The 26,532-nt window shown below is 39.5% G+C and overlaps 1 protein-coding gene across 1 annotated transcript in view; it reads right to left on the bottom strand.

Moving 5' to 3' along the window:
* Positions 1-11,952, bottom strand: part of LOC121349549 (transmembrane protein 263-like) — a 202,012-nt gene extending 190,060 nt beyond the window's left edge. The window contains exon 1 of the mRNA XM_041460097.1: positions 11,830-11,952. Coding sequence (XP_041316031.1) covers positions 11,830-11,835 — 6 coding nt within the window. The 5' untranslated portion in view covers positions 11,836-11,952. The remainder of the gene's footprint in view (positions 1-11,829) is intronic.
* Positions 11,953-26,532: the final 14,580 nt, after the last annotated feature.

Genomic DNA, 26,532 nt, shown 5'->3' with positions numbered 1-26,532 from the left:
AAAAACACACAGTATCAACATTGCCCAGCTTTGTTCAGTGAAGAGTTCAAACATTAAGTCATGCCTTGTAGTAGCCATCACAGAAAGGGAAGAAAGTGTTTACCACATGGTACAGATGGGAAAGTAGTAAATTGCCTTAGTCCAATAAAAAAAAAATAATCCCAGGAGCCAGTAATCAACATCAAGATCTAACCATCTCCTCACTTCAACTAAATAATGTGGTCCAGATTTTAAGGACATGTAAATAATTCTGGGTAAGAGCAACAAGTTGAATCTAAAGTATGTATTTGAATAAGTTTCTACATCAACCTGCAATATGTGAATTGACACTTCCTACCCATCAGTGCCACAGAAAGAAAAGGGGAAGATGAGGCTACAGCAGTATACCAGATCAGAAGATTTATTTTTCATATAAAACATGCGGACACATAAGATAGGAGGCACCAATATGTGCCTTGGAACCATTCTGAACCACAATTATGAAGCTCCTAAACTAGAAGGAGTCTTGAATATGTGAATCCTGTGCCTGTACTTTCTCGTTTACAACAGTAAAATTACTTCAATTTCTTAAAACAAGTAACAGCCGTCTGCACATACTAGCTATACACTGCTCAAGGAGGCAATCCAACATCCAGGGACTATGGAAAAGCCAGCAAGAAAAGCTTTGTCTTCCCTTCTTCAGAATAGTCAGTATTCTGAATTTCCTAAGAGACAAAGCTGGTCAGTAGCTTCTCCCAATGACAGCCCATGATAAGTAGTGCTCCTTTGGGTTACAGTTGTTGTCATCCATATAAATACAAAGAGGATGCAAAATGCTACCCAAAGTGAGTGGTGGCATTATGGTTTTTTCTTCCTCACATATGAACTACTACTGCTTGGTGTTTACTAGCAATACAATGCTCCAGTATGGTGGATATCACTGACAACACTTACTCCAAAACAAAGACTTACCTTAGTTGAAGGTCAACTTTGTACCTAAGCTAGCATTAACAAATGCAGCTGTGAGAAAAACAGAGCCCATTACAGACCACCATGAAGTCCATGGCTGAGATGCTGTCTGCCATCACCAATTTCCCTCCCATTCAAAACTTTTAACACTTGCTTCTGGAATGCTACAGAAGAAAAATGCTCAATCCAAGACTACTGCTTCTACAGAACATCCTGAATGTGCAACAGAAATGACCAGAATTTTTGAGGATTTTTTTTTCACTACTCAGAACCACTTAACCATAACACTGCATATTTTAACTGTATTTGGCTTACATTTTTTGTATGGTTTTGAGAATTCTTCCCCAAAAAAAGTATTTACAATTTTTTTTTCTCAATTTAATATTAAAAAGGAAAACAGTCTAAACTGAAGCATGGACATGTCAAGTAATCCCCAATTTTAAGATTTTCAAGAATTGTTTCGCAAGAAACTTTGCAATCTTGAGATTTCCTAGTTCCTAAAATACAGTTTGAAATGTTTTCTACTAACTCCTGTTCTCAGCTCACTGATATCTTATCACAATATATATTCACCTATGATACAGGGAGCTTCTAAAAGTAATCTTGTAAACATCAGTTTATCAGACTTTAGCATGTCTGTCTAATCACTGAGTCCAGTGAGTAAGTGTGCATGGTACTGAGATTCACCAAAGAAAATGTGAAACAGTTAACAGTAGATGAAACTCTAGGTTCTCATATATATATATCCAGAAGTAATATTTAAGGCTCAAACGCTGATAGGTGTCATTAACAAGATTACAAAGTCTCTTTACAATAGCTTTTTTTCCTTGCGTTAGCATGTCTATTGCTTTTTTAGTTACATCTGCTGAGTTCAATCACTGGACCTGCTGCAAGCTTGGTAATGAACATTTACCACATCTACAGTTCTGGCAGCACAGTCATCTATAGCAATCAAAAAAAAAAAAAAAAAAAAAAAAAAGAAAAAAGAAAAATTCCAGGAAATTATTTTCTGAGAAGGTTTCTAACTGTGCTAAGGTTGAATCCAACAATTTTGTTTCAACCTGTCTTTTTACACTATCATTTCAAGAATGAGGCATCAGTTACATCTTCTTTTTTCATTCTTAAGGATCCATGACAGACAGACATGGGATGCACACAACTGTATAAGTTATTGGCTTGCAGGTTCAATAATAATCCTCTTGAGCTGCAGTGGTGGCAGAAGGAATGTACACAGATTGCTTCTGCTTTGACACTCCCTCAGGAGCACCTGAGGATGCAGAAAGGTGCATCAACAGTTCAGAAACATCAGCAGATATTACTGTACAATATTCTTTCAATTATTTAGGGTTTGTATAGCCTCTTAAAGTGGGAATGAGTTTCCATTCCTCACTAGAACCACTGGAGAAGTACAAACTTAAATAGGTATTGTTACAGAAAGTTAGGTTATGGCACAGAGCCTAAGATTATGTTACTAAGAAAAACCTCTTAGCTCTTCAGAGACAGTTCCTGCCATCAACAAGCAAACACTTCATACAATTCCTTGATGAGTACTTGACTATGAGCACCATTAAGACTTAGTGGCATTTTTCTGTCATATTTTAACACAATCTCCAAGCTGAACAAGAACAAGTAAACTCAAGCTGAGGCAACACCCACCCTTCCAAAATGAAGTTACAGATGTGAGATTTCAAGGTAGCTCACTCTGTCCCTGCCAACAGTTCAATGAACTCTTAAGGAAGCTGAAAAGCTTTGTATGAACTCAGCAAATGCTAAAGATCAAGAGCAAAATCCTATAGGAATTCTCACAGAAACTGGGAAACATACAATCCCTTGTTCTGTTCACACTGTATGACTACTGACCTTACAATGCAGTTTAACCCAAAGGCTATGGACTGCTGGAACCTGGCAAATTAGTTTTTGTGGATTTATAATGTGTTCCATAGAAGGCTGTGTATTTATGGATAGAGAGAGCTGCCAGTACTGAACTAAACAAGTGTGACAAACTGCATACAAGCATTTCAGAGTACACCTCATGCTCTTCCACAGGATACAATATTTTGAGAATAATCCTGACCAGAAGTTCAGCTATATGCTCAGATTTTCAGTATATTTAAAGGCTGTACATTTTACAAGTGCTGTAGTAAATATATGCATGACAGAAAGCAAGTTCCTATCCAGTCAGGGTCAGCATTTTCCACAAGGTACAGAGTTATGTTTATGACACTGAAACCAAGAGCTCCATTTATCACCACATTTGTACTAACAAGTGATACCAGCATGCTCAGTCACAAAAAGAGCCATACTACCTTAATCTCAGCAGAGTAATAAATACTCAAAATACCCACACAGTACAGGAGCAATCCCAACACCAAGCGATCAGTGTCAGCTCATTTTGCTCATAAGTCAATACCAACATGAAACTGTCACTGCAAATGCCCCAATATAGCTCATCTTTCTGAAGAGCCCATTCAAAGCAACCAAAAAATCCTACCTGCACCACCACTACTTTAAGGCCTTTTAGACTCTACTTTTGTATTTAGCATTATATTAACTATGGTATATAATCTTAAACTGGTCTGTCAATTGACTGTTCACCGAGTCAGGAATTCACTTTGTTAATGAGCAGCAAAATACAAAACTCCAAAACAAAGTCCAAGAAGGGCAACTGTGAGGGAGGGCAATCAAATTTTTAAAAATATACATACATCTTGTGAAAAATTATTAATGAAATTGAACAAGTTTGGGACAAGTAACTTCAAATTTCCTTCAGAGAACGATGTATCTTACAATTCTGCTCCTTCTCGCCATTCCTACTCTACTCACAAAAGACAAAAAAATTTTTTTAAATCCCCTACCATAAGCAGAACCAGAAGGAAATACACCATGTAAATACTCTTCTCCATTATACTCAAACTTATAAGTAATCTTTTCCCCCTTTCAGAACAGAAGCTGGTGAAATCTGAAGCTCATAGTCATGGATTCAGCAGCAGTTTACTGTCTCAGTTTTGAGACTACACTTTGGAAATAATTCTAAAATCTGCAGCTTTAGCTACTACTTTCCCTGTGCATTTTCAAGTGAAAATGGTATTTATTTCCTGATCAAAACCTTCATATTCCCATTCTTGCTTCTAAACACTTTATTCCAGTTTTTCCTTTCCGACATTATTCTTCATTCATTTACATTCTGGACTTGAGCCTAGAATCTTACTTCTTCCACTGTAAAAAACTGCCTCATTCCTCCTAAAGCCTCTCCTTAAGAGCCCAGGTCAGATTTGCTTCTTTCTATGCAAATCCTCAACTGCCAGCATAAATCACATGTCCTCTGTCCTGGCTAACAGTGACTTTCAGACCTGGTATTCTATGCAGGCACAATTCCAATAAAGCAATTAAGCAGAGGAAAATTTGTGGCAGCCCAGGCTTCATACCTCCACATCTGTGATTTCACTTGTAAGCTTCCCAGCACAGGTCCAATGCCTTTTTTATAGAGTATCAAATATATGTCAAGTGATAATCATAAAGATTGGATGCACCCCTAAAGAATGACAAGACTCAGTGGGTCCTTGCGAAGAAACAAGTGAAGTAATCCCCAAACACAGGACGGTTTGTTAAGTGCTTTGGAATGCTAAAGCATCCCAGTGAAAGCATTGGCTATTTATGTATCAGGTTTAAAGAATACTTATTTCAAATCTACAAGACTAAAACCCACAGTTTCCTGCACATTAGCATACTTTGCCCCTTCCTAACACCACAAAATCAAAACCCCAGCTCTTTTCATGCCAACTTCTCTTTCTCCAAATGAGTGAGAGATGATATATGTTATGCTGGGCTGAATGTTTGCAGATGCCAAAGGGCTTGTCAGATCCATTAACAATGAAGCTGACCTTCATCAGGCTTTCCTAAAGTGACATCATAAATGACACTGTTAATTTCGGATCTCTCCTCTATCCAATCACTGTTACAAAGTTTCTCAGAACTTATCTTGGATATTTCATGCTTAAACAAATTAGATTGTTCCATCTTCCATATCTGAAAATGGCTTGTGGCTCACAATGCCCTTTCTGCTTTTTACAAAATTACATAAGGTCTCAATTCCTACAGAAAAAAAGGGGACTGTTGTTTAAAGAAAAATAAAAATTAAACAACCAACCACTAGGTAGGTAGTTCAAGATGATGACAACCTTTTCCAGGGAGCTGAGGACCTACAGGTCCACTTCAGCTGAAGCACATAACCACCCACCCACCTCCTTATTCTCAGATAACCATGCTCAGACACTGGGAATGAGTTTAAAACTATTACTGTACTTTTGTTAGGCAGTTTGCAGCTGCAGATTTTACTTCAGCAATGAATTTTCAGCACTTTAAGGAATTAAGACTTCAACTTAAAGTTTTCTAAATGCAATAGGAACATTCAATTGCATTTGCCATCATTATTGATTGCACACCCACACCTTTGGGATTTCCAGTGTCAGTTGGATTTTTCCTGCAGTGGGAATAAAATTGATGAGCAACCATAAACTCTTTTTTTTTTTTCGCTTTCCTCTATGTTTAAGAAAGCCTCTTGATGGATGCTTTGCTTTTAATTTTGTAAAACAAAGTTCACTTATAATGAGAGCTTCTGTGCCAGGTTTCAGCCCAAGGGGAATTTGAGTTGCAGTTATAAATGCCCTGGAACACTAAAGGAAAGTACAGAAATAGAAGTGCTGAGGACGACAGTAGTGTAAAATTGTAGCACTTTGTTCGAAGTACACTGTAACAAAGAATAGAAAAGTTGCTTAGATTACTTGCTGTTTTCTGAGTTTGGACAAACACATTAAGGAGGCTACAATTTTAACACTTAATTTTGTCTTGACAACAGGACTGGTGGAGAGAGGCAATGAGAACAAGATTTAGTGTTGCAAATGCCAAGTCAAGACTGAGTTCTATTCTCAGCAGAACAGTCAAATCCTATTTTTACAGCAATAAAACAACTTGGTACTGTCAGTAATCCAAATTAGGGTTTATTTGGCATAAATAAATTTTCAAGAGTACTAATGACACCATGGTCTATTCTCCATTCAGCAAGCCAGCAAACGGATGATTTACACTTTCCATGTTCATGTTTTGTATGGGATAGATAGCACCATTTATACACCAAACAGCCAATACAGTCTGCTCAGTGCTAGACCAGAGACTTCTGGATTTGGAATTAATTATTGTATTGAATTTTGTCTTGATCAACCATTTATTTACCATCTGGATATTACCTACTAAATCAGTATTAGCCCAGAAAGAATGTAAGAGTGGTTTTCAAAATCCAAACCAAGCAAATCACATTTGATCATGTACTGACCTGGCTCAAAGAGAGCAACTAACATACTATACTATACTATACTATATTGTAACTATACTGTAACATACTATAAATGTACTTTTCCAGCTTGGTCCTTGACAGATGGATTTAGTGATTAATGCCAGTCTTAATCTGCCTGAATAAATGAGATAATGCACTCTACAGAGAGAATATTCTCCATTTGCCTAACAAGAGGTGGAAGTATCACTCTAGGGAGCTGCAGGCAGCATGAGAAATTTGTCTGAATAATGAGAAGTCCTTTGCCTAATAATCTAGGCATATATGACAGACGTCATTAAGATTTGCTCAACCATGCTAGAGATCTATAATGTAATACCCTTTTCACTATCCTCAGTAGGGTCACAATAAAAAACAAACAAACTCCCCAAAAAACTAATGGAAAGAGGTATTAAGCAGAGTTCTAGAACTATGGTTTCATGACCCAATTTCCATGCATTTATTTCCTTAAAAGTGCACTAGTACCATTTTGGCTTTAACAATCTGAAATTTAAGTAATTTTTGAGGGCTTTTACAGCTAGAACATCAGAATTTTTACTGTAAGACTTGAATTCGAAGTACATAAGCATATATACAGCTTGAAAAACATGAGCATTCTCCCCCAAAACAGTCACAAGAGACATCACTGCAAAAGTTTGAAATACAAGTCATCTTGTCAAAAATCTTAACTTCCTTTTTAAAAATTTGACTAAAAAAAAAGCTGCAAATCCATTTCAAGTTAAAAAGTTGTTTAAAAACCTGCAAAAGTAATTTTATATGCCAGAAATTGAGGATAAATATCAAATATTTTATTCAGGACAGAATTTATTCCTGTGTCCTTATTCCATTAGGTATTTCAAAATGCATTTTCTGCATTTGGCAATTAGCTAGGAGATTGCATTATGATTTATTTATCACACAACTTTTAAATTTGTTGATGGCTAGGTAGTTAAATATTTCCTTCCTTACAAATGAGTTTTGAACTCACACCAGAGCTTTTCAAGATCAGTATTGCTTGTCATTCTATGCACTTATTGTAGTGCTTTAAAGAAGAAACATTTCAGGTAAAATATTTACTAACTCTACAGAATAAAAGCTACATCTTCTGGTACTGTTAAGCCCTGCAATTGCACACCTAGCCTGCACAGTCAAAACCTGACTGCCAGAAGCACTGGCAGCAGTAACACCCCAGGCTTTATTTCAGGCTCCATAGAGAGCTCTTTTTCTCCCAAACTCACTCCAAGAAGTAGTAACAAAAGTCACAACTTGCTGCATACAAGATTCCAACCAGAGTTACTACACTCAACAACCAAACAGCCATCAGACAGAAAAAACACTTGATCCCTGTGAACACAAGCAACACACTAGTAAGAACTCATTCAGGAAGCAATAGCTTTTGGTAACTGTGCCTTCTACTTTGAAGATCTGTGAGGTGCAAAGGTTCTGCCTCCAAAATGTTTTTAGAATGAATCAAAGCCCAAGAATTGCAATAGACCTTGAGCAGCTCTGCAGACGTATTAAGACTAAAATTTACCAGCACAAGCCACTTCTGTGATGCCCGCATCACAGTTCAGTCAGAACATTCTTTTGAAGAAACTTAAGAGCTCTACTATTTGTCCCACTTTTGTAAGAACACACCTTTGCCCAGAACTTCAAAAGTACGTAACCCTTTCCCATCTTTCTGAAATGCAGCTGAAATATTGGAAAAGAAAACCACTACAAGGTTTGTAAGGCAGTTCAGCAATAAAGAAAAACAGATGTGACCAATCACAGGCACATATTTCAATCAAAATTATCTACAGAATATGTACTCCATGGTCCCTTTTACTCTATCACTTACATTCATGCTCCTCCTCATTCCTAGATCACATTTAGGACTACATGCTAGGAAAACAAAATATTACTATATACTCCATGGAAAGCAGTAACTCTTGTCTCTTATTTTTATAAGCTGTTCCTTTCCCAAGTACTTTTCACTTCAACTATAAAGAGGCCTGCTAAACAGGATTGGACACATGTAAAAAAAAAAAAAAAAGATTACGTATACATCATTTTGACAGGACAACCCATGACATCCTTAAGGAACAGAGCTGTCTGTAAACACAAGAAAGAAAAATATTTACTTGAGCTTTCCATAAATTTGATACTGCATCTTCAAAATATCATCTTGCCTTATTCTGATCTCTAAAATTTATCTGTCAACACTCACTATCACAGGCAGTCAAAAAAAGAGAAATATAGGCAGTAAGTTCACATTCTTTCTCTTAAATATAGCTTTAAGTTTCTCAAAGTAAAATGTCACATTTGTCATATCCCAAACTATATAACTTAACTGTGAGCACATGCCAAAGCACCACAAGCTCTTATTCTACTTTGAAGAATCCTTTCAATAAAGAGACCAGCTACTTAAATCACATTTTGAGATTGCTTTTACAAATAAGAACTTTGACATGACCTGCCACTCTCAATGCCTTTCATTTGTCTTATTTTGGGTTTAGGTTAGCCCAGTGACAGCAGCAGCACTAGAAGCAGTCACCACAGCAGAACCATACCAGGAACTATCCCAATGCCTCAACTCATTCACAGATTGAAGATACAGCATGAAGAGGTTCTGTTAGCAAGGGCACAAGAACCTTCTCCAGTGCTGCCTAAGACTTGAGAAATCCAGCATTTAGCCACAAGAGATTAATACTGGAAAGATACTATGTTGTGGGACAGTAATTAGCAGCTGACTGATAACCAAATCCCTGCCTATCTCCCCACTGCTCTAATAAATGGAACTGCCCTCCCCACAGGACAGATACGTTACCCAGGCTCCTATGCAGCCCGAAAAGGTGCATTTCCTTGCCATCAGGATGATCTGCTCTTGAAGGAAAGCAAACTTTATTGACATATTCAAAAGGTATCACTTATTACTATACACAGAAAAGGTCCACTTCCTGACACTATCTGAGCTGCTTGCCTCTCACTCCTGTCCTATAAAGAAGGAAAAGGGACTTTAACCAGTTTTGTATTTTGCATAGCCTGGAAGAGCCCAGAGATACCATTCTTCAGCACAGACACAGCTCAAAAGACATGGGAACAGAAATAAAGTACACATAAAGACTATCCTCAATCCAGTCCAGCTTCAACACCAAGTTTTAAAGCATTGCTTTGCCATACGACTTTACCTCACTCTACCTTTTCAACAGCGTACTTGTTTTGTGATTGTCTTAAAAATAAACTGTATCAGGCTTCAGTTTCCTCAGCAATGATCAGCATTAGTAATAGATCCTGAAAGGATCACTTCTACAGCAGAAAAACATCCCCTGATGTTACCACTTACTTCCCTTTGCCTGCTTCTCCCCTTCTCTAAGTAGGCAGACCATTTTGATACACACTAGCATTAACCTGTTTTCTTTTGACTGCTCTGCCTTCTCAGCAACATGCTAACCAGCATCAATGAGCTGCGCATCAAAACCCATGCTGCCAGAAACATGCAAACTCAAAGGTATTCCCCAAGATATAACAATAATTAGGGGAGAAACTGACACAATGACTTTTGAAAAGTTTAGTTTTGATGTCTTCCCTACAATGATCAAAAACTTAAACTTATTTGTTTTAAAGTTTAAGTTGAACTACTTACAAGCAGGCCCGTAAAAGGGATTCAGATCCATCTCACACCACACAGACACCTCTTCCTTCCATTCCCTTCTCCTGTCCTCACCCTTTTAAAGGGGTGAAAATACTGCACATTTCAATGGATTCCACTTGCTAAATGAAAAGATAATTATTCCCACCCTCAGCTTAAGAATTTAAATCATGCATCTGCAGTGATCTCACCTAGAAGAAACTTGAAGCAACTCCTACAGCAAAAGGTGGCACACATGGAAAGAAATGTGCCCTGAAAGAAATTACCCACTCTGAGAAAAAAAAAGTGAACTCTTTTATACTGAAAAGCTCTACAAAGTGCTTATACCTGAAAAATGGTTGGTTAAAAACAAACAAACAGACAACCTTCCCCCCAAACACAATCATTTTTCTTGCAGTCAGAACATGATTCCACTCACATCTTGTATTTTGAATGAGCTCATCTTAAATAGCCATGAGCTTTCCCCACTCTAGTGGGGCAAAAAAGGAACTCAGCAGAAGTAATGGTCTTAGCAAGAAAAAGCAGCTGTTTACTCTTTGTGCAATAAGACAGAAGTTGAAGGAAATCTTTTCAGTTTTGACCTCAAACTGGATGTACTGCTCAGACAGCACTCTGAGGCTTTTTTTTTACAGTGTAAGTCAACAAATCACCCAAAGCCATAGTGCTGTTTATCAATAACGTTCTCAATACATACTTTTTATTATCCTACACTACTGGAACTAACAAACACTCCAAGAGAAAGAAAAAAATACACATTTTACTATCAGGCTTTGTACAAATGCACAACAAAATATACACTGCATAGAAGGACACGCTCTTTTTACGTATATTTACTGCATGCATGCAGAGGTTGCCCCTTTTCTTTCACCCACCAGCTGTGCAGATGTGATGGTTAAGAGCCCCTAGTGCCCAAAGACAATAGTTAAGCCCAGTGACTGCCACACCTGCACTTCCCAGAACCCAACACCTGCACAAGCTGGTGAACTTCTAACACACACTTACTTGACTCAGAGGCTTGGAGGAAGGCCTGAGCCAAATTTCTCCATCAGGACTGGTACAGACCTATACAGTTTCTGCCACAAAGAACTTACAACATAGCTAATACATTTTTTATTTTACTGCTAGACAAAGTCAGGAGAGAGGGAATGCCCAGTGTGCCTCAAGTTACAGACTGATTAATGAGAGAAAATCCCTTTAAAAGTCATACATCTGAAAATTAAAGAGATATGACAATATAAAGTGAAGAAAGAGCAGTACCAACAGCATTACTGACTCCTAACCAACACAACTGAAGATGCAACCTCACATCTGAGTGTTGTATATTACTACTTCTATTCCAGCCAGCCTCAGCATCCACACCAATACTCGGCTCAGGTTAGACATTCTCTATCCTAACAGTTTTCCACAACAAACTACGGAGAAAGGCGAGGATCTGCCCCGGGCTTAGGGAAGGGCCTGCGAGAGCAGCAGCCCAGGTGAGCCCCGGAGCAGCCCGGCCGCACAGCAAGGCACGAACGCCACGGCCGCCGGCAGCGAAACGGCCCGCGAGATGCTGGGCATGAGGGAAGATGCCCGGGGAACGAGGGCAAGTTCTCCCTGGAGACACCAGCCTAGAAGGGCAGCGGGGGCAGGCAGCCTCCCCCGGCTCCCTCGCTACCCCCTTCCCGTCTCAGCGCCGCAGGAAACGAGCCGGGTTTTTCACGGAGAGAAGGGGGAATTCTTTCCAGGGAGACGGACCCAAGAATCGACACCACATCCCCCGCGAAGTTGGAAGCTTCTGGAAGTTGTGTACTTGGTTACGAGCGCGCACCTCCCGCCACCGGTTACCGCCGGGCCCAGCCCCCGCCCCTCGGCCCCCCGCAGCCGCCGGGAGCCGCCGCGGCCCAGCCGAACCCCCCGGCCCGGGGACAGCCGCCAGCATCACCTTCATGCCGCGTCTCCCGGAGCACCGCCCGGCGGGGATGGAGGGAGGGCGGGCGGCCGGCGGCTGCGTGCCCGTCTCCCCCGGCGCTGGGGCTCCGGCTCCTCCTGCCCGATGTAAACACACACCGGCGGGCGGGGGGAGGCTGGGCCGGGGGGCAGCGCCATGGCAACCCGGCCGGAAGAGGAAGCGCGGGGGTCAGGGGCGCCATGTTAGCGGGGGGCGCGGAGCTCGCTGTGGTGCTGAGGGGGCTCGGAGCCGGCAGCTCCGAACGGAGCCGGGCTCCGCGCAGCCCGCACCGAGACACCCCGCCAGGCAACACCGCTGCCAGACACGGCAGGTGAAGTGCTTCACCTGTGGGACATGCTGGCCTCTTCCAATTTCCAGTGTAAACTGCTGGGAATGCAGCGAAGGGAGATGAATTGACTCAGCCTTAAGTCAAGCGGTGTTGGTTTGGCCAAGATGAGGAGCCAGTTCTCCGAGCTCTGCCCTCGCTGCAGGCTTGCTGGCTTTCACAGAATCAAACAGAATCAATTAGGTTGGAAAAGATCTGTGAGATCACAGAGTCTAACATAAGCGCCCCCATGTCAGCTAGACCATGCCATTAAATGCTACATCCACGCTTAGCTCCAAGGACAGTGACTCCACCATATCCCTGGTCAAACCATTCCAGTGTCTAACCACCCTTATTGTGAAGAAATTCCTCTTAACGTCCAACCTAAACCTCCCCCAGAGTGCAGCCTGAGGCTATGTCCTCTCTTTTTGTCAGTTGTTACCTGTGGGAAGGGGCTGACCCCCAGCTGACACAACCTCTGGTCAGAGAGCTGCAGAGAAAGGTCACCCTGAGCCTCCTTTTCTCCAGGCCAAACATCCCTACGTCCCTCAGCCGCTCCTCACAGGACACCCACTCCAGAGCCCTCACCAGCTGGACAAGGATCCCAGTCACAAGCTGAGTGACCAGGAGGGCATGGGGCTTTCGAGCCCTCTCCTGCTATCCTCAGGCAATGGAGCATGGCTCCAGCCCGCAGGATGGGGGCTGTGCCCATGCTGCTGCTTCACGCGAGGGAGTACAGTTTGGTGGCAAAGGTAAAAGAGTCTGGACAGCATCTTTGACTTTTAAAGTTTTGTCTCAGGTGTATTGATTTAAAACGATCTCTGAGCACCACCACACACATGGGCAGAAGCATGTTCTGCTAGTCGATGGTTTGATGCAATGAGGGAAGCCAGACAGAGCAAAACAAAAAGAAGAGTGGTTTGAAGTAATGATTCCTGAAATAGGGAGAGAAATCAAAATTCAGTGCATGATGTTGATTAAGAGTCCCTTTTTCTCTGGTTTAATATTATTCTACGTATGAGGCTGAGTTAATATGTAGAGAACATAACTAACTCAACAAGTGGTTGAATCCAAAAGAGGAAAGGCTGCTTTTGTTCCTTTTTTTAACTTCTTGACTAAGAAATGTTGCAATTTCTCTCTGAAGGAGTACCATAGGCACCTATATATGTCTTTTAAGGCATTCTGGAATACAGTGTACCCTCTTTAGTCAGAAACCATAAAAGGAACAATTACATCGCTTAAAGTCTAGGAATACCTTCTCTCAGTGCACAGTTAATTTTTTGTTTGTCCCATACTGTCATTTCTAATTGCAGAACTTCCTTGGAGTGGTACCATAAGACTGGTTTCCATTTTTCAGTTAAAAAGGAAACTCTTGAAAGACACCAAACAAAGTAATTCCCTCACTTCACATGGGCTGACAATTAAAAAGATTAATTTCCTTTGCTTTTCACAACACATCCATGCCTTACATAATTATCTGCATCACTTCTTAGAGGAAGTATTCTGCAGCCCTTTCCTGGCACAGACTCTCATAGCAGAATTTATAATTTCTTATGCAAATATAAAGATACTTCACAAGCATGTGAATCTTCTCAGAAGAGCAGTAGTGGAAGCCAGTGAATTCAGTGAAGGTTTCAAATACCACACTAATTTCTACAGATCTGCACATCTATTGTGTGCATCCATATTAGAGATATAAAACTAACTGTAACAATATAACCGAAATGTAAGTCCTTCCTTCAAAACAAATACAATTTATATAAAATAATCTTGTCAATAGTATTAGTAGAATTATATTAAAATTTTAATTGTATAATGCAAATACATATTTTGGTGGGTAGAAAGAAGATCATATAAATTTTGTGTTGAGTTTAACATGTAAACTATAGCCTGATTAAAAATAAAATAATATTGCCTAAAATATAAAGGCTTAAAGAGAAAAATATCCTTTCCCTCATCCAGGTTAAATAATTCATTCTAGTTCAAAATGCAGCTTTCTCCATTTAAAATAGTGAATTTCAGATGAACGTAAATTTTTTTCTCAGCAACTTCCTAAGCCCATAAAATAAATAGATTGAAGTGCAATCTTTTACATAAGTTAACTTCAGGTTGTAATGTTTGCAATGTCTGCAAGACAAGAATATTCCAGCTGAAAAATCAGAATATTCTGGATTATAGACAAATAGGGGATGAGGAGAGGGGGCAAAGAATGAGAAGGAAATTTGTTTACTTTGTGCTAAGCACAGGAAGAAATTTATTTGTGAAACTATTTCAGCAGCACCAAAATTATTACTTATTTTCATCCAAAAGGATTTAGTCCATTTAATGCACTCCAGTCCTCGTCTGGTGAGATTCACCTCAAAAATGTGTCTCTACTGGAGCAAAATGGCTAATGTATATGCTTCCATAAACTCCACTTTTTGTAAATTAAAAGTGATGTCTTTTCATGGACCCAGCGTTCACGAAGTATGGACCAACTGGGGAGATTTGCCTACCTAGAATTTTCAGTGAAGGCTGGGGTCTCAAACATCTTAACTAAAGCATTGATCATTTATAATTTTGTTCAAGGTGTTGAAGTCAGTGGGCCAAAAAAAAGTTACCTTCAGATTTGGTAACAAAATATTCCCAAACTACTTATTAGAAAAAGAAAGACAGTTTTATAGAAGTCACCATATTTTGTGTAGGGGTGAGTATGTGAAAGAGTGATATTCAGGTATATTTTTTTCTGTGTAGACTAGAAAGTCCACTCCTCAGGTGCAAAATGACTAAAATCTTCTCCCTGTCACATTTACTAACTTTAGGAGAGGAGATTTCAGCACTTTTTGCCTATGCTGATAACCATACACTGGCTCAGAGATAGGAACCATATCAACAACTGAAGTCCCAAATCACACCTCTGCGATGACAGAGCTTTCCCTTAGATGTATTTGAAAAGACTGAGAGAACTAATGATTGTTTTACAGTACTCAGGTGGACAGAAACATTAAAACAGAGATAACTGATACTAGATTAGACTGCTGCAAGGTTCAATTTCACCTGAGTGCAGGTGGCTGCCATCGTCAAGCAGAATGGCCCTGCTTCATTACCCCTGTTTACCTCCTTTTTTCATCCCTAGGTTCTTAAGTCATATTCTTGCCCTGTGTGACATTTGAGCAGCTTTATCACTGCCTGCTGTTAAAAAGCATAATGCAGCAAAAAGAAATGCAAGTGCCAGGTGGTGTAAGGCAGGAAAATAATACACAGTAATAATTCATTGAAACAGGTGATCACAGTATGGTGGGATTAATTGGCTCATGTGTTAAAGGGTCCTGCTAGAAAGGAAAATATTTCCAGACAATGACGCTGCTGGTTAGTAATGACTGGAGCTTTTAAAACTCCTCCAGACATCTTTGTTCCAGATGAAAAAAATTCCCTTACCTTGAAATCTCATCTCCTAAAGTTAGTAGATGTGACAGGGAGATAATAAATTTGCCATTGGCCTTTTCAAGAATCCCAAGAACACCCAACAAACAAATTAGCCACAACTTTGCAAAGACATAAGTGTTAGTTTTGCTCATGCTACATCTTGGTGAAGGACTTGTGTATTGAGACCTACCCTTACTTTTTATGCTTTACAGGCCTCTGTAGCTGTTAGTACAGCAACATTTGATTCTCTCTTGCCTAACTTCACCTTTACAACATCCCTGCAATGTAGGGAGGTACTTGCTGCACTGGGTAGCTGGATATTGGAGAATATTCTGACTCCATCAGAGAATTAATAAAATTCTCTCTGGCTCAAAGTTCAGCTGAAGGCACAAAGGTAACTAAACCAAGGGAAGCTATACACCTACAGCAGTCAGTTGCATAAACACCACCCTAGACTGGAATCTGAACGAGGTATCAGCTGCCAGAAGATGTTTGTTTTGTGGCAGAGCAAGGGGCATCACTTAGCCTCCTACATCTTGGACTGGTAACAGCCCAGTTCAGAAACTGACTCCTTTTAAGGAGTTCCTATTCATTTTCAAACACCCTTAAATCCGAATGGTATAACAAGAAAGGCATAGACAGTCCAGTGTTTTGGCTGCATCATTGGATTCAGAGTTGTAGAAAGCACCATGGAGAGGTCCACAGGTTTCCACCTGCCCTCTCCTATGAAGGGCCCATGGTACTCAAGCTGAGGAATTTGGCATGCCAAAAGCTCATATGCAGCAGGGCTTTTTTCCTCTGTGCAAATTTTGGTATTTCACACAGTATTTTAGCATTAGGTGCAAAGTGTACAGGTGTGTTTAAATGTAAAATAATGGCTCGGTATTGCATGAAATAAAGATAAGCTACAGTTCCCCCTGGGCAGTGGGAAGTCTTTTTATCAGGAAATAGGAGAGGTATCAAGAAAAGGAATGGAATCAAGTGTAGACAAGTAGTCAGCATATTCTTAAATACCTTGTTAGGGGGTGGTAACAATAGGAGATTTATTAATAGTTTCTGAAATTAGTTATAACTGGATTTGACATATTGCTTCGTGCATATAACATCTGGGTCTTGCCCATGGAAGGAAGAGATTTTGATGTTTCTGTGATAAAAATGAGTTACACTCCTCATGTATCAGGCACATTTTGTGACCATATATCCCTCTTATTGGGAAAGTTCTTATCTAAAATCCATTTCAAATCTCTATTAAAGATCCTTTGCTCAGAGATAGAGCACTTAACCATTACCTTGTAGAGCTGTAATCAGTCTGCCCAGTTCTCTGAATGCAAATGCTTTTTGCTCAGTTGTGTAAAATCCTGAGCTCCCAACATCAGCTTGGCTTATTATTTTTTGTTCTTTGTTGTGGTTCTTTATAGTTCTTTGAAAAAGTGTTATTAAATGAGGCAAGATGTTTTATGCCTGTGACAGAGCCTCTCCCAACCTGTTACATGACAAGAAAATAAATACACTGAAGATGGTATGAGGAGTCACTGACTATCAACATGGTCTGCTTGTTCTCAGAGCACCAAGAAAGAATGGGTTTCTATTTCATTATGGCAGGAGGTGTTTTATGAGGCTTCTATTAAATGGACAAGCACTTCCACCAACAGATGATGGCATCTTCTACTGAAATTTTGTACAAAATGTGTTGTATAAAAAATGGCACATTTTTGGCAACCGAGGATTCTAACAGCCTGATTTCTCACTTACATCTTCTATCATGCTCATCTCTGCAAACAACAGGTAGAAAATGCTAGAACCTACAAGGATGGCATAAATGATAAAGTAAGAGCCATTACAGAAGCATAACTATAATGGCTGCACCTTCTGCTCATGAGATAATAGTTATAGGAGCATTCAGATATTAAATTTAGGACTTCATTATTGAGGTCATACAAAATTCTCACTAATTTCCATAGGATTTTTCTTTTGTTTCAGTACAATAGGAATACATCAGATACCACATCTATTTAACTCTCAAATTGGTCAAGAATTTTATTTTTTCTGAAGACAGAATTATTTTTAATTATAATTCATGTTTTTTTGAGAATGAAGAAGATACTAATTTTAGTTTAGCTTTAATATATAATAAAGGTAGACAGCTTGATCATGTAATATATGGTTAACTTTGAATCACTGAGAAAAATAAACTAGCAAGATTGGAAATCACTTCATACCAAATAAGCTGTGAAAGCATCTATATTTATACGTTTCCAAAATTAAAATTCAAATGAGATTAATTCCAAAATCCAGCCTAAAAAGTGACTGAAAGCTGCATTTCATCAAAAGCCATGTGTTTGGCAAAAAAAGCAGGTTTTGATAATTTTAATGAGGGAAAAAAAACTGAAGTAAGCAAGTTTGAACTTTTGGCTTCACTTAACCAAAGCTGCTATATTTAATATGCCTTTAGTTACAGAGCACAAAGGCAATTTAATTTTTATGTAGGCTTCAAAGTCTTGCAATAGGAAACTGTTTCTGCCAAAATGCCAGGATACATAACTGGATTCACATATGGGCTTCCCAGATTTCAGGAATTTTCAGATTCATTTTTACTTTGAACTCATGCCAAAGACTTGGAACTGTACAGACAGAAAAGCCCTGTTAGTAGATTGTGCTGACATTTGGAATCACCAGTGATTTTTTCTCAGGATGTCAGAACAAGGCTCCTGATAATAATTCACCCCTATCATGCACAATAAAATTCATATGATGGTTCCTCTCTTTACAGGGTATTTTTGACCTGTTTAAGTATTTTTTTCCACCTATACAGACAGTAAATTCTTTTACAGAAAAGAGACACTGACATGATAATGCTTGCAGAGTTATGGTGTTTCCTATAATCTGTGCTTCTGGCCAACATCCTCTAATGAATTTATCATCCATTGTGTGATCTCCCTCTCCAGGGTAAAGTTTCTTCTCAATGTTGACAACAGGGATGAAAAATCAACTAGCTTCATTCAAGTCTAGAATCTGTTGTCCAGAAAGAATACTAGTGGCTCTGAACTGAGATACACTTTTATTCCAACATAAATTGTACCTCACAGTGTTAAGATGTAATGAAATACTGACTTGGTTACCCTTCTGTTGAGTTTCTGTGCTCCTTTTAAGTGGAGTTTTCCTTTCCCCTGTTCTTTTAGAGATGAGAGATTAACATCAGTGGCTTGTTTCTCTGCTGGGCACTGTGTGAACTTTCCTGAGATCTACAGGTGTACTTTGAGCTGTAGCTAAGTCCAGATCTGCTTGTCCACTGCAGCTTTAGCCAACTCACTCTGTCCTGCTCTCTTACTCCCTCTCCCAGGTCATCTTTCCAACCTGAGCACTGATCCACTGCTTTGCATTAGATCCATATTAATGTTCCAAGACACCCTCTGGAACAGTGACAGTGTTGTTGAACTACAACACTAGGAAACAGGCAGATACAATCTACCTGGGAACCTATAGCAGAAAGAAAAATTACAGTCAGTGTCACCACATTGACACAGTAACTGCCAGAGATGCTTCACTTCTCACACAGAAACACTTTGTGTAGCTTTTAAAACTACCCACATTCAACAGCTTCTGCTCAAAACAAGTTTCCACCAAGAGCAGGTGACAATACACTTTAATATTGATGGGAAAGTCCAATCACTAGGCAAAAAAAATTCTAAAAAATCCCCCAGACAGCATCCACAGAGGTAAGTCTGTGTTCAAGCTGCTTATCATGTCAGGCTAGGGCAGATGTCAGCACCTGGAATGGTGCCTAGAGTGTTGATCACTTCAAACCAGCTATATGTAATCCCAGAATGACTAGTATTAAAGATAGAATAGGGCTCCCTTATTTCGATGTAATATGCAAGCCATGTGTAGGTTTTGCAGTTTACAGTCAACACAGATATTGCAAGCTGCCACAGGTGACTGACTCTCTTCTTACAGATTAGGGTTAGAGCAAGTCCCAGTCCTCAGATGATAAATGAACTCCAGAGGACTGTCTGTCATTCTGTAGGCACTGGTCTCACTTTAGTAAGAACAGAGACTCTCAGATAATTACTTGAAGCAAAAGCTGCATGAAAGAGGGAGTAATTTACCACTAATTAAACCGTGCACTGGGGATGCTGTATGAACAGGAATGATGGGGGCACACATATAAAAAGAAAAATGCCTGGCAGTACATTAGTCAAGGGATCCACTCTCGTGTATTTCTGAATATTTAATTGGAGTTGCACACAAAGAGAGTTGCACACAAAGTGGGTGACAACAATGCTTCAGAGCTGATGATGTAATACATAACCATGATTTTGACAGGAATCCAGTTCCATCTCAGACCCAACTCACAGCAGTGGATTGGAGGGGGTGGGGAGGGAGATTCATACCCTGGCTTCACCACAAAACCACACAAGAAGTATTTTGCACAGACTGTTTAAATGCTTGTTACAGATTTCATACACTCTTAAAAAACCCCTTGCAGAGCAAATATTTGTTAGTGTTTGTTTGCTCAGGTGCTTGCAAGAGACACTGCCCCTATGCAAAACTCTGTGCTTCTGTCTTTATGCATTTGTGCTTTTATGCCTGCATATGGGGATTAGCACATACAGTTAATCCTTTTTCTGAGCCTGTTGAAATATGGTGGGACCATTACTGCCATGAAAGGAACTTTCATCTCCTTCATGCTATTCTCCACTAATGGGCTGTGCCTTGATAATTATAGCTCTAAAAGGAAAAAAAATGACCTCAGTTTGCCTATTGTAGAGCTACCATGGAGATAGGATACCAGCATTGCCCTGGAGATAAAAGCACAGGCAAGTTATATGGATTCTAGTAACTGTTGAAAAATATATGAGCTATTTAAAAAGCAAAATGCTAAAGGTGTCAGTTCTCCACTGCAGCAGGGAAAGTGCTACGTTTGCATAGAAGAACTGCATAAAATGCTGTGGCAATCCCACAGCTCTCAGAAAGCACAGGTTCAGATATAACAGACTCAGATTCTGTCACCATATTTTTCTTTTCCTTCTCTCCTTGGTTTAATTTTACTGTTCATGAGGTATCTGGTTCTTCAGCTGACAGAGAAAGCAATGTATCCTTATATAGTAGTTTTAGGTCTTTTGAATCTCCAGGAGAAAGACAGTGACCAGCTGAATTTTAATTTTTTTTCCTAGCAGAACATGGGCATCTAAAATATCTGACATAAATATCAGCCAGCACTAAGATTCTATAGCAGGGTCTCAGATTTCTCTGTTTCAGGTTTGACCTTAATTTCTGTGTAGAAATGAGATAATAGCACCCAGATGATTTGCAAGTTCTTACAAGAGAATGCTTAAAAACTGGAGGCTCTGTTCCTTTGCCAAATACTGCTTGTCAGGAAGGTGTAGAAATCCACATAGACAGTGAGGACATGGGACTCAGTTCTGATTCTACTACTGAGAGAGTTAGCATCTGAATTTCTTTATTGATGAAACACAGCTACTCACCCCACTTTTCAGTGTAATATTTTAATATAGTTTCATAATAATTTGAATGAAACATGCTAAGAAAGTTCTGACCTTTATTATTACCCACTTGTACTCTTTCTTTTATCGTTTTTGGTTTTGCAGTATAGTCCCAAAACATGTGCTGTCCCTACAAATATTCAGAGAAACTGAACCTATTTGACTTCTGAAGTATCACCCTGACAGATTTATGAAAGAAATGTTTGCCTTTCTCCCAGGTGCTCACTGCTTACCTAGTAAGAAATGTCATCTGAAAATAATCTCTTCTGTATGAAACCATTTTTCTTTCTTGCCCTGAAAGCTGCTGTGGAAATGCATGTACATGTGTATATGTTTCTGTGTTTTTATAAAGTCCAAATTCTGGTTGCGGAAAAATACTTGAAAAATGCACACTTGTAATATGAATCTTGAAAAATATTCCCAAAAAGCAAAGAAGTTAGACAAAAGAATAAAAGAATAAAAAGAATAAAAACTTGAAAATTGCCAGAAAAAATCATTATCTGAAATGGAAATAAGATGTGTATTAGGCATTGTAAAAATGCAACGATCATGCTTAGACATAGGAAGCAGCAGAAATAAAGAATGGAAGTTCTGAATAGTGAAAATAAAAAGCAGTGTAAATTCTGACAAATGGCATCATATAACATGGGTTAAATGAGAATTTTAAAAAACAAACCAACAAAAATCAATCAAACTTGATGGAATCAGTAGATAAGCAAGCAGTAAAGGAGAAGGTAAGGTTACTACAGCAAAGCTGTTCATCCCTTAGGTTGATGTGCCACAGAACAGAACAGGGATGTTCCTGGTAAAACATTCCTTACAGGAGTTGATCTGAAGAAATCTCACATTTTGGAAGAATGTCTCAGAGAAAATCTCACTGCTGACAAGAAAGGGTTTTAGCACAAATCAGTGCAGTAAATAGTAACAACTTACTAGGAGCAGACAATGCTCACCCAGGAGCTCAGAGGCAGCTTGCATATGAAACTGCTTGGCCACTGAGTGAGCTCAGCAAGTGCTGCTTAAATCACCTCAGGGCCAGAGCTACAGGAAAGTGCAATCAAACTTTAAAAAGGATCCAGGATGAGCAACTGCATTTCTTCCATACTGTGTCTTTGGCCTAGTCTTGGTCTCCTTCCTGGACCTTGGATCTCTGCTGTGTCCTTGTCTTCAGTCTTGTCTCTGCCTTTGTCTTCTGGATGCAATTCACATCAAACAGGCTGTGCTCCCCTCGGGAGCCCCCTTACAGAGTCACCCTTTTCAGGCTGTTCCCTTCTGGCCCATTTGTCTTGGCTCTCTTTCAAGGCAAATCAGGACAGGGGTAATGACCTATGCTGTGTAGTTAAAGTGGAGCTAGAACAGAGTAGGAGGATTATTTGGGTTCCACAGTAAAAGCTCCTAGGAGGACTCACCAATAAAACAAATCTTGAAATTTGAGAATCTTAGAGAAAATGGCGCAGTTAAATGGCCCATTTTCCTAATGGGCCATCAAAGCACTTCAGGAACACCTTGTGGTTTTTGTATGTATAATGGAGGAGGTGTGTACTGCAGCCACAAGCTGCAGAAGCTAAACCAAAGTTTTGAGATGGTTCAGGCTAAAACTGATGCATCATTTCTCAGCACAGCTTACAGGACATACTCTTCATACCTGTAAGCATTTTCTGCAGAAAGCAGTTAGTGATCCCAGCTGAGACAGGGATCAAAGGAGCAAACAGGCTGTGAGTGGTGATGCGGCATTCCTGACTGTTTCTGGAAATGTATCCCACTTGCACACATGGCAAACCACTAGAGAGCAGCATTAAATCAGGACTTCTGCTATGTGTCTGAACATAAAACAATGCTTTAGTGTGATATTTGCAGTTGGACACTGGTTTCAGACCAGATTTTACCAGAATCAGAGAAGCTATAGACCAGCCAATCTCATCTGGCTCAGTCCTTTGGTACCTAATACTCAAATACTGAAAACAACTTTTGTAGCTTATCTCCAGGAAACCAAATTTCCCCATGCATCAAGTTCAAAAGCTACAGTAAAGTTCTCTTCAGCCTACAGCTACTGCAAATCAGAGAAAACCAACTGTGCTGGAAATGCTTCAGCTGATTCCTGTCTCAAGGCATTATCTGGGGTTAAGGCTCACTGGAGTTATCTCCAGTGCAAAGTCTTTGGACTTGTGCCTCTCCTTTCTGACATGATGGTATCATTCTGACACTGGAAAGGTAAAGGATAAGTGGTGGTAAAATAGCAGAGATCACACTGCTGCAGGAACAGAGTCTCCACACATGATGGTCTCAAACGGATTTCTACATAGCTCAGTACTGACACTGGTGATTTTTTCCTTTTAAAGAATAAATATTTCTGTTAAATTAAAACATACCCAAAATGTGGAAATATGTCAATATATGCAGTGGAATAAAATGCTGTAACATACACATCAACTGACTGATTATAGTAAAACTAGCATTCAAAGGTTTTTTGTATCAAGTGCATGCTTTGCTCAAAACCTTTGCTATGAAAGGCTGGCTTTTGCTGCCTGGTAACCAGGACAAAGTAAGGACCAGGGACCAGATTTAAATCTTATTGTTGTGATTTTGACCTTTTCTGCAAAAGCCAAAACATTTTTGCATTCGATCAAGGTCAATGACTTAATTATTCTAAACTGATTAACTGACTCACAACTCAAAAGTAGGAAAGCTCATTTTCTTCTCTCAATCAGTTAATGAGGCATGAATTGCATGCTTTCACTAATCCTAGTATCCTGAAAGACAAAATATCTGTAAACAGTTAACCCTTAAATATCATAATTTTAAACACAAAGGATTTTTTGTGTATGTTTTTACTGTTTAACTCTTTTCAGCCTGTTATAGTGTGGTATAATAGCTTCATTTAATGGCTACAAAGTTATTTTAAAATGCTCTTCCGCAGAACCTTACTTCTCCTTAAATGCAGAGTTGCTCAAAACAGCCTTAAAAAGGATTGTCATGTAGGAAGTACAATGCTTTCTACAACTGTTACTTTAAAATTTGGGATTTTTAATGTAGTAAGGACAGTTGGCCACTTTAAACATGAAGAGATATCTGTGATTCCTCCTCAAAGGTAATAAGCTTCCTAAGGTGAACACACCATTGAGTTATGCCAACTGTTTGTTCACTAGAAATTGCCTGCATAAACTTTGAGTGAATAGCTGAGGAACTGAGCTTTTATGTGATATTCCACTGGCTGCTTAGACAATCACATGGCCATTCACCCTCCTGAATTTTGTTTCCCTTCACAGGAAGGGAATCCTTCATAGGTTCGTTCACTCTAATGCTTTAGCCAGGGAAAATGCCTCTGTACTTTCTTATTATGGAAAAAAACATGGGACATACTATACTTAATGCTTGTGAGGATACCTGTTACTGATACAGAACTAGGGGAAAAACTTCTACTTAAACACCTTCAGGTGTTTGGTTTTTCTAACTTTGTCATTTAATATTTTGCCAAGAGCGATTTGGATTATATGGTAAAAGAAATGCCCATTCTGTGTCATGGAATAAAGGTGAAACTAAGTAAGCATCCCAAAAATGTGATAAACATAATATTAAAATTTCTAACAAATAGCAGTGATAAAATATGTGACAGATCAAGGACAGTGTGGCTAAGAATGAGAACTGTCAAATGCAATGTAAGAAAAGGCATGTGGGAGAAGTAAAGTAAATTAGAGCTGTGTAGTCAAATTATTTGGATAGATAATAAAACCAACACCTGAAGAGCATTCTAATGGAATATCAAAGCAGATAATGTAGACAAGCAGCATCAAAAAGGAAATTTGCATCTATGAGACAACTCCTGATAATGTGTTATCAGGTGATACAAGACTTTGGTCTATAAATTAGCCTTGAAAAATACCCAGTTGTTTCTGGCAGTCAGGAAAACTAATTAAACCATGGGATAAATCTCTTGATTCGAGGGTTTGTGTTTTGGCTTTTTTTCCCCATGGAATGAATATGCAAAACTGTATGGCAGAACTTCAAAGGGCCTTCCCATCCCTGCTTGCTGCACACCTGGAGTGGCCCAGCTGCAGTCTCTCCACAGTGATCTGGACTTGTTCTCTTGCTTTTATTGCCTAATAACTTCTGCTCTCTCCTCTGTCATTTTGTGATATGTAGCAGCAGAAATATGCTCCTTTGACTCCTTCTGTCTCTCTTTTGGGCCTGATCTTGAATAGACACAAAGGTTGCTTGGAACTGTACTGGAGGACCTCTGGTTAATGATGTAACAAACTAGTGAGGACTTCTGTACTTCATCCTCTGATCAGCCAAACAAAAAAGGGCCCTTTTTATCTGCACCTCATTATTTTTCTACATGGAAATGATAAATGAAGATAAATTGTGGAAGTCACAGAAATGTGGACTGTTTTAGGAAGTTGAGGAGCAAACTCTTATTAGAAGGGTAAAATTAAAATACTAGTAGCAAAGCTTTACATAATATTAGCGAAAATTTTCCTAGCAAAGTACTCTTTAAAAACAAAGGACCAGCCCATATATCTGTCTGGAAAGGCACTTGCCATCTTGATTTGCTGTGAAGCACATAGGTTCCTCAAAATACTGTCTTTGCAGGAAATGTCAAAAGTTTTCTTGCTTGTTTCTTAAAAAATCTGATACAGTAAATCTTTAAGATTTTCTACAGCTCCTCAGTATTTGTGCAGGGACTGAAGCTGGGAGAGGAAAACAGGATCTGCCTGCCTATAGTGATGTTCATGTGGCTTTAGCATGAATATTCTAATTCTTTGCCTTACTCTTACAGTGTGAGTTTTCTAGGATTCGGCCTGGTTTTCTAGTCTTGTTTCTGTTCATGGACATCAAAGGGAGGAGGGCTTCCCAGAAGTTGGGAAGCCAAAACTCTGTGACCTGGTGGTTTTATGTATTTGTAGACTTCAGAAAGACATACAATTTCTGTCAGCAATGATTATATTGCAAGATACCATGTTGAAAAAACAATTTCTGTCAACAATCAGATTAATCTCTGACTCCAAGAGATTTTTAGTGCTTCTGGCCAGAAATGCTGGGCTGGGAGCTGTGCACAGAGGGGACAGGCAGATAGATGGGCTGTGCAGAGCAGGGTGTCTCCTGGCAGCAAGATAAGGAGTTACTATTACAGGTACTCAGTGGGGATGGATCAAAGGGTTCCTTGAGATGGAGTTTGGCTGTAAACAGACTGCAGCCGGATATCCTGTCCCTTGGTCAGCAGTGAGGGGACCTGCAGCAGCTCATGGCTTCTTCTTAGAATTAAAGATGAGTCACTTAAAGGTTACTGAATTTTCTTTCCTATTGCTCCACTTCCTCTGTTTTCTAAAGATAAATAAGAAATGAGAGCCTGGAAATTCTCTGGAGAGGTCCTGCAGCTTGTTTGTTTTGTGGAAATACTTCTTGTTATCTAATTTTGTTACGCTTGTTAACAACAGCAGCAGCTTCCCATAAAACTTGCCCCAA

Source organism: Pyrgilauda ruficollis, unplaced genomic scaffold (genome assembly GCF_017590135.1).
Source record: "Pyrgilauda ruficollis isolate IOZ18807 unplaced genomic scaffold, ASM1759013v1 scaffold14, whole genome shotgun sequence".
Taxonomy (NCBI): domain Eukaryota; kingdom Metazoa; phylum Chordata; class Aves; order Passeriformes; family Passeridae; genus Pyrgilauda; species Pyrgilauda ruficollis.
This window is presented reverse-complemented; position numbering and strand designations above follow the sequence as displayed.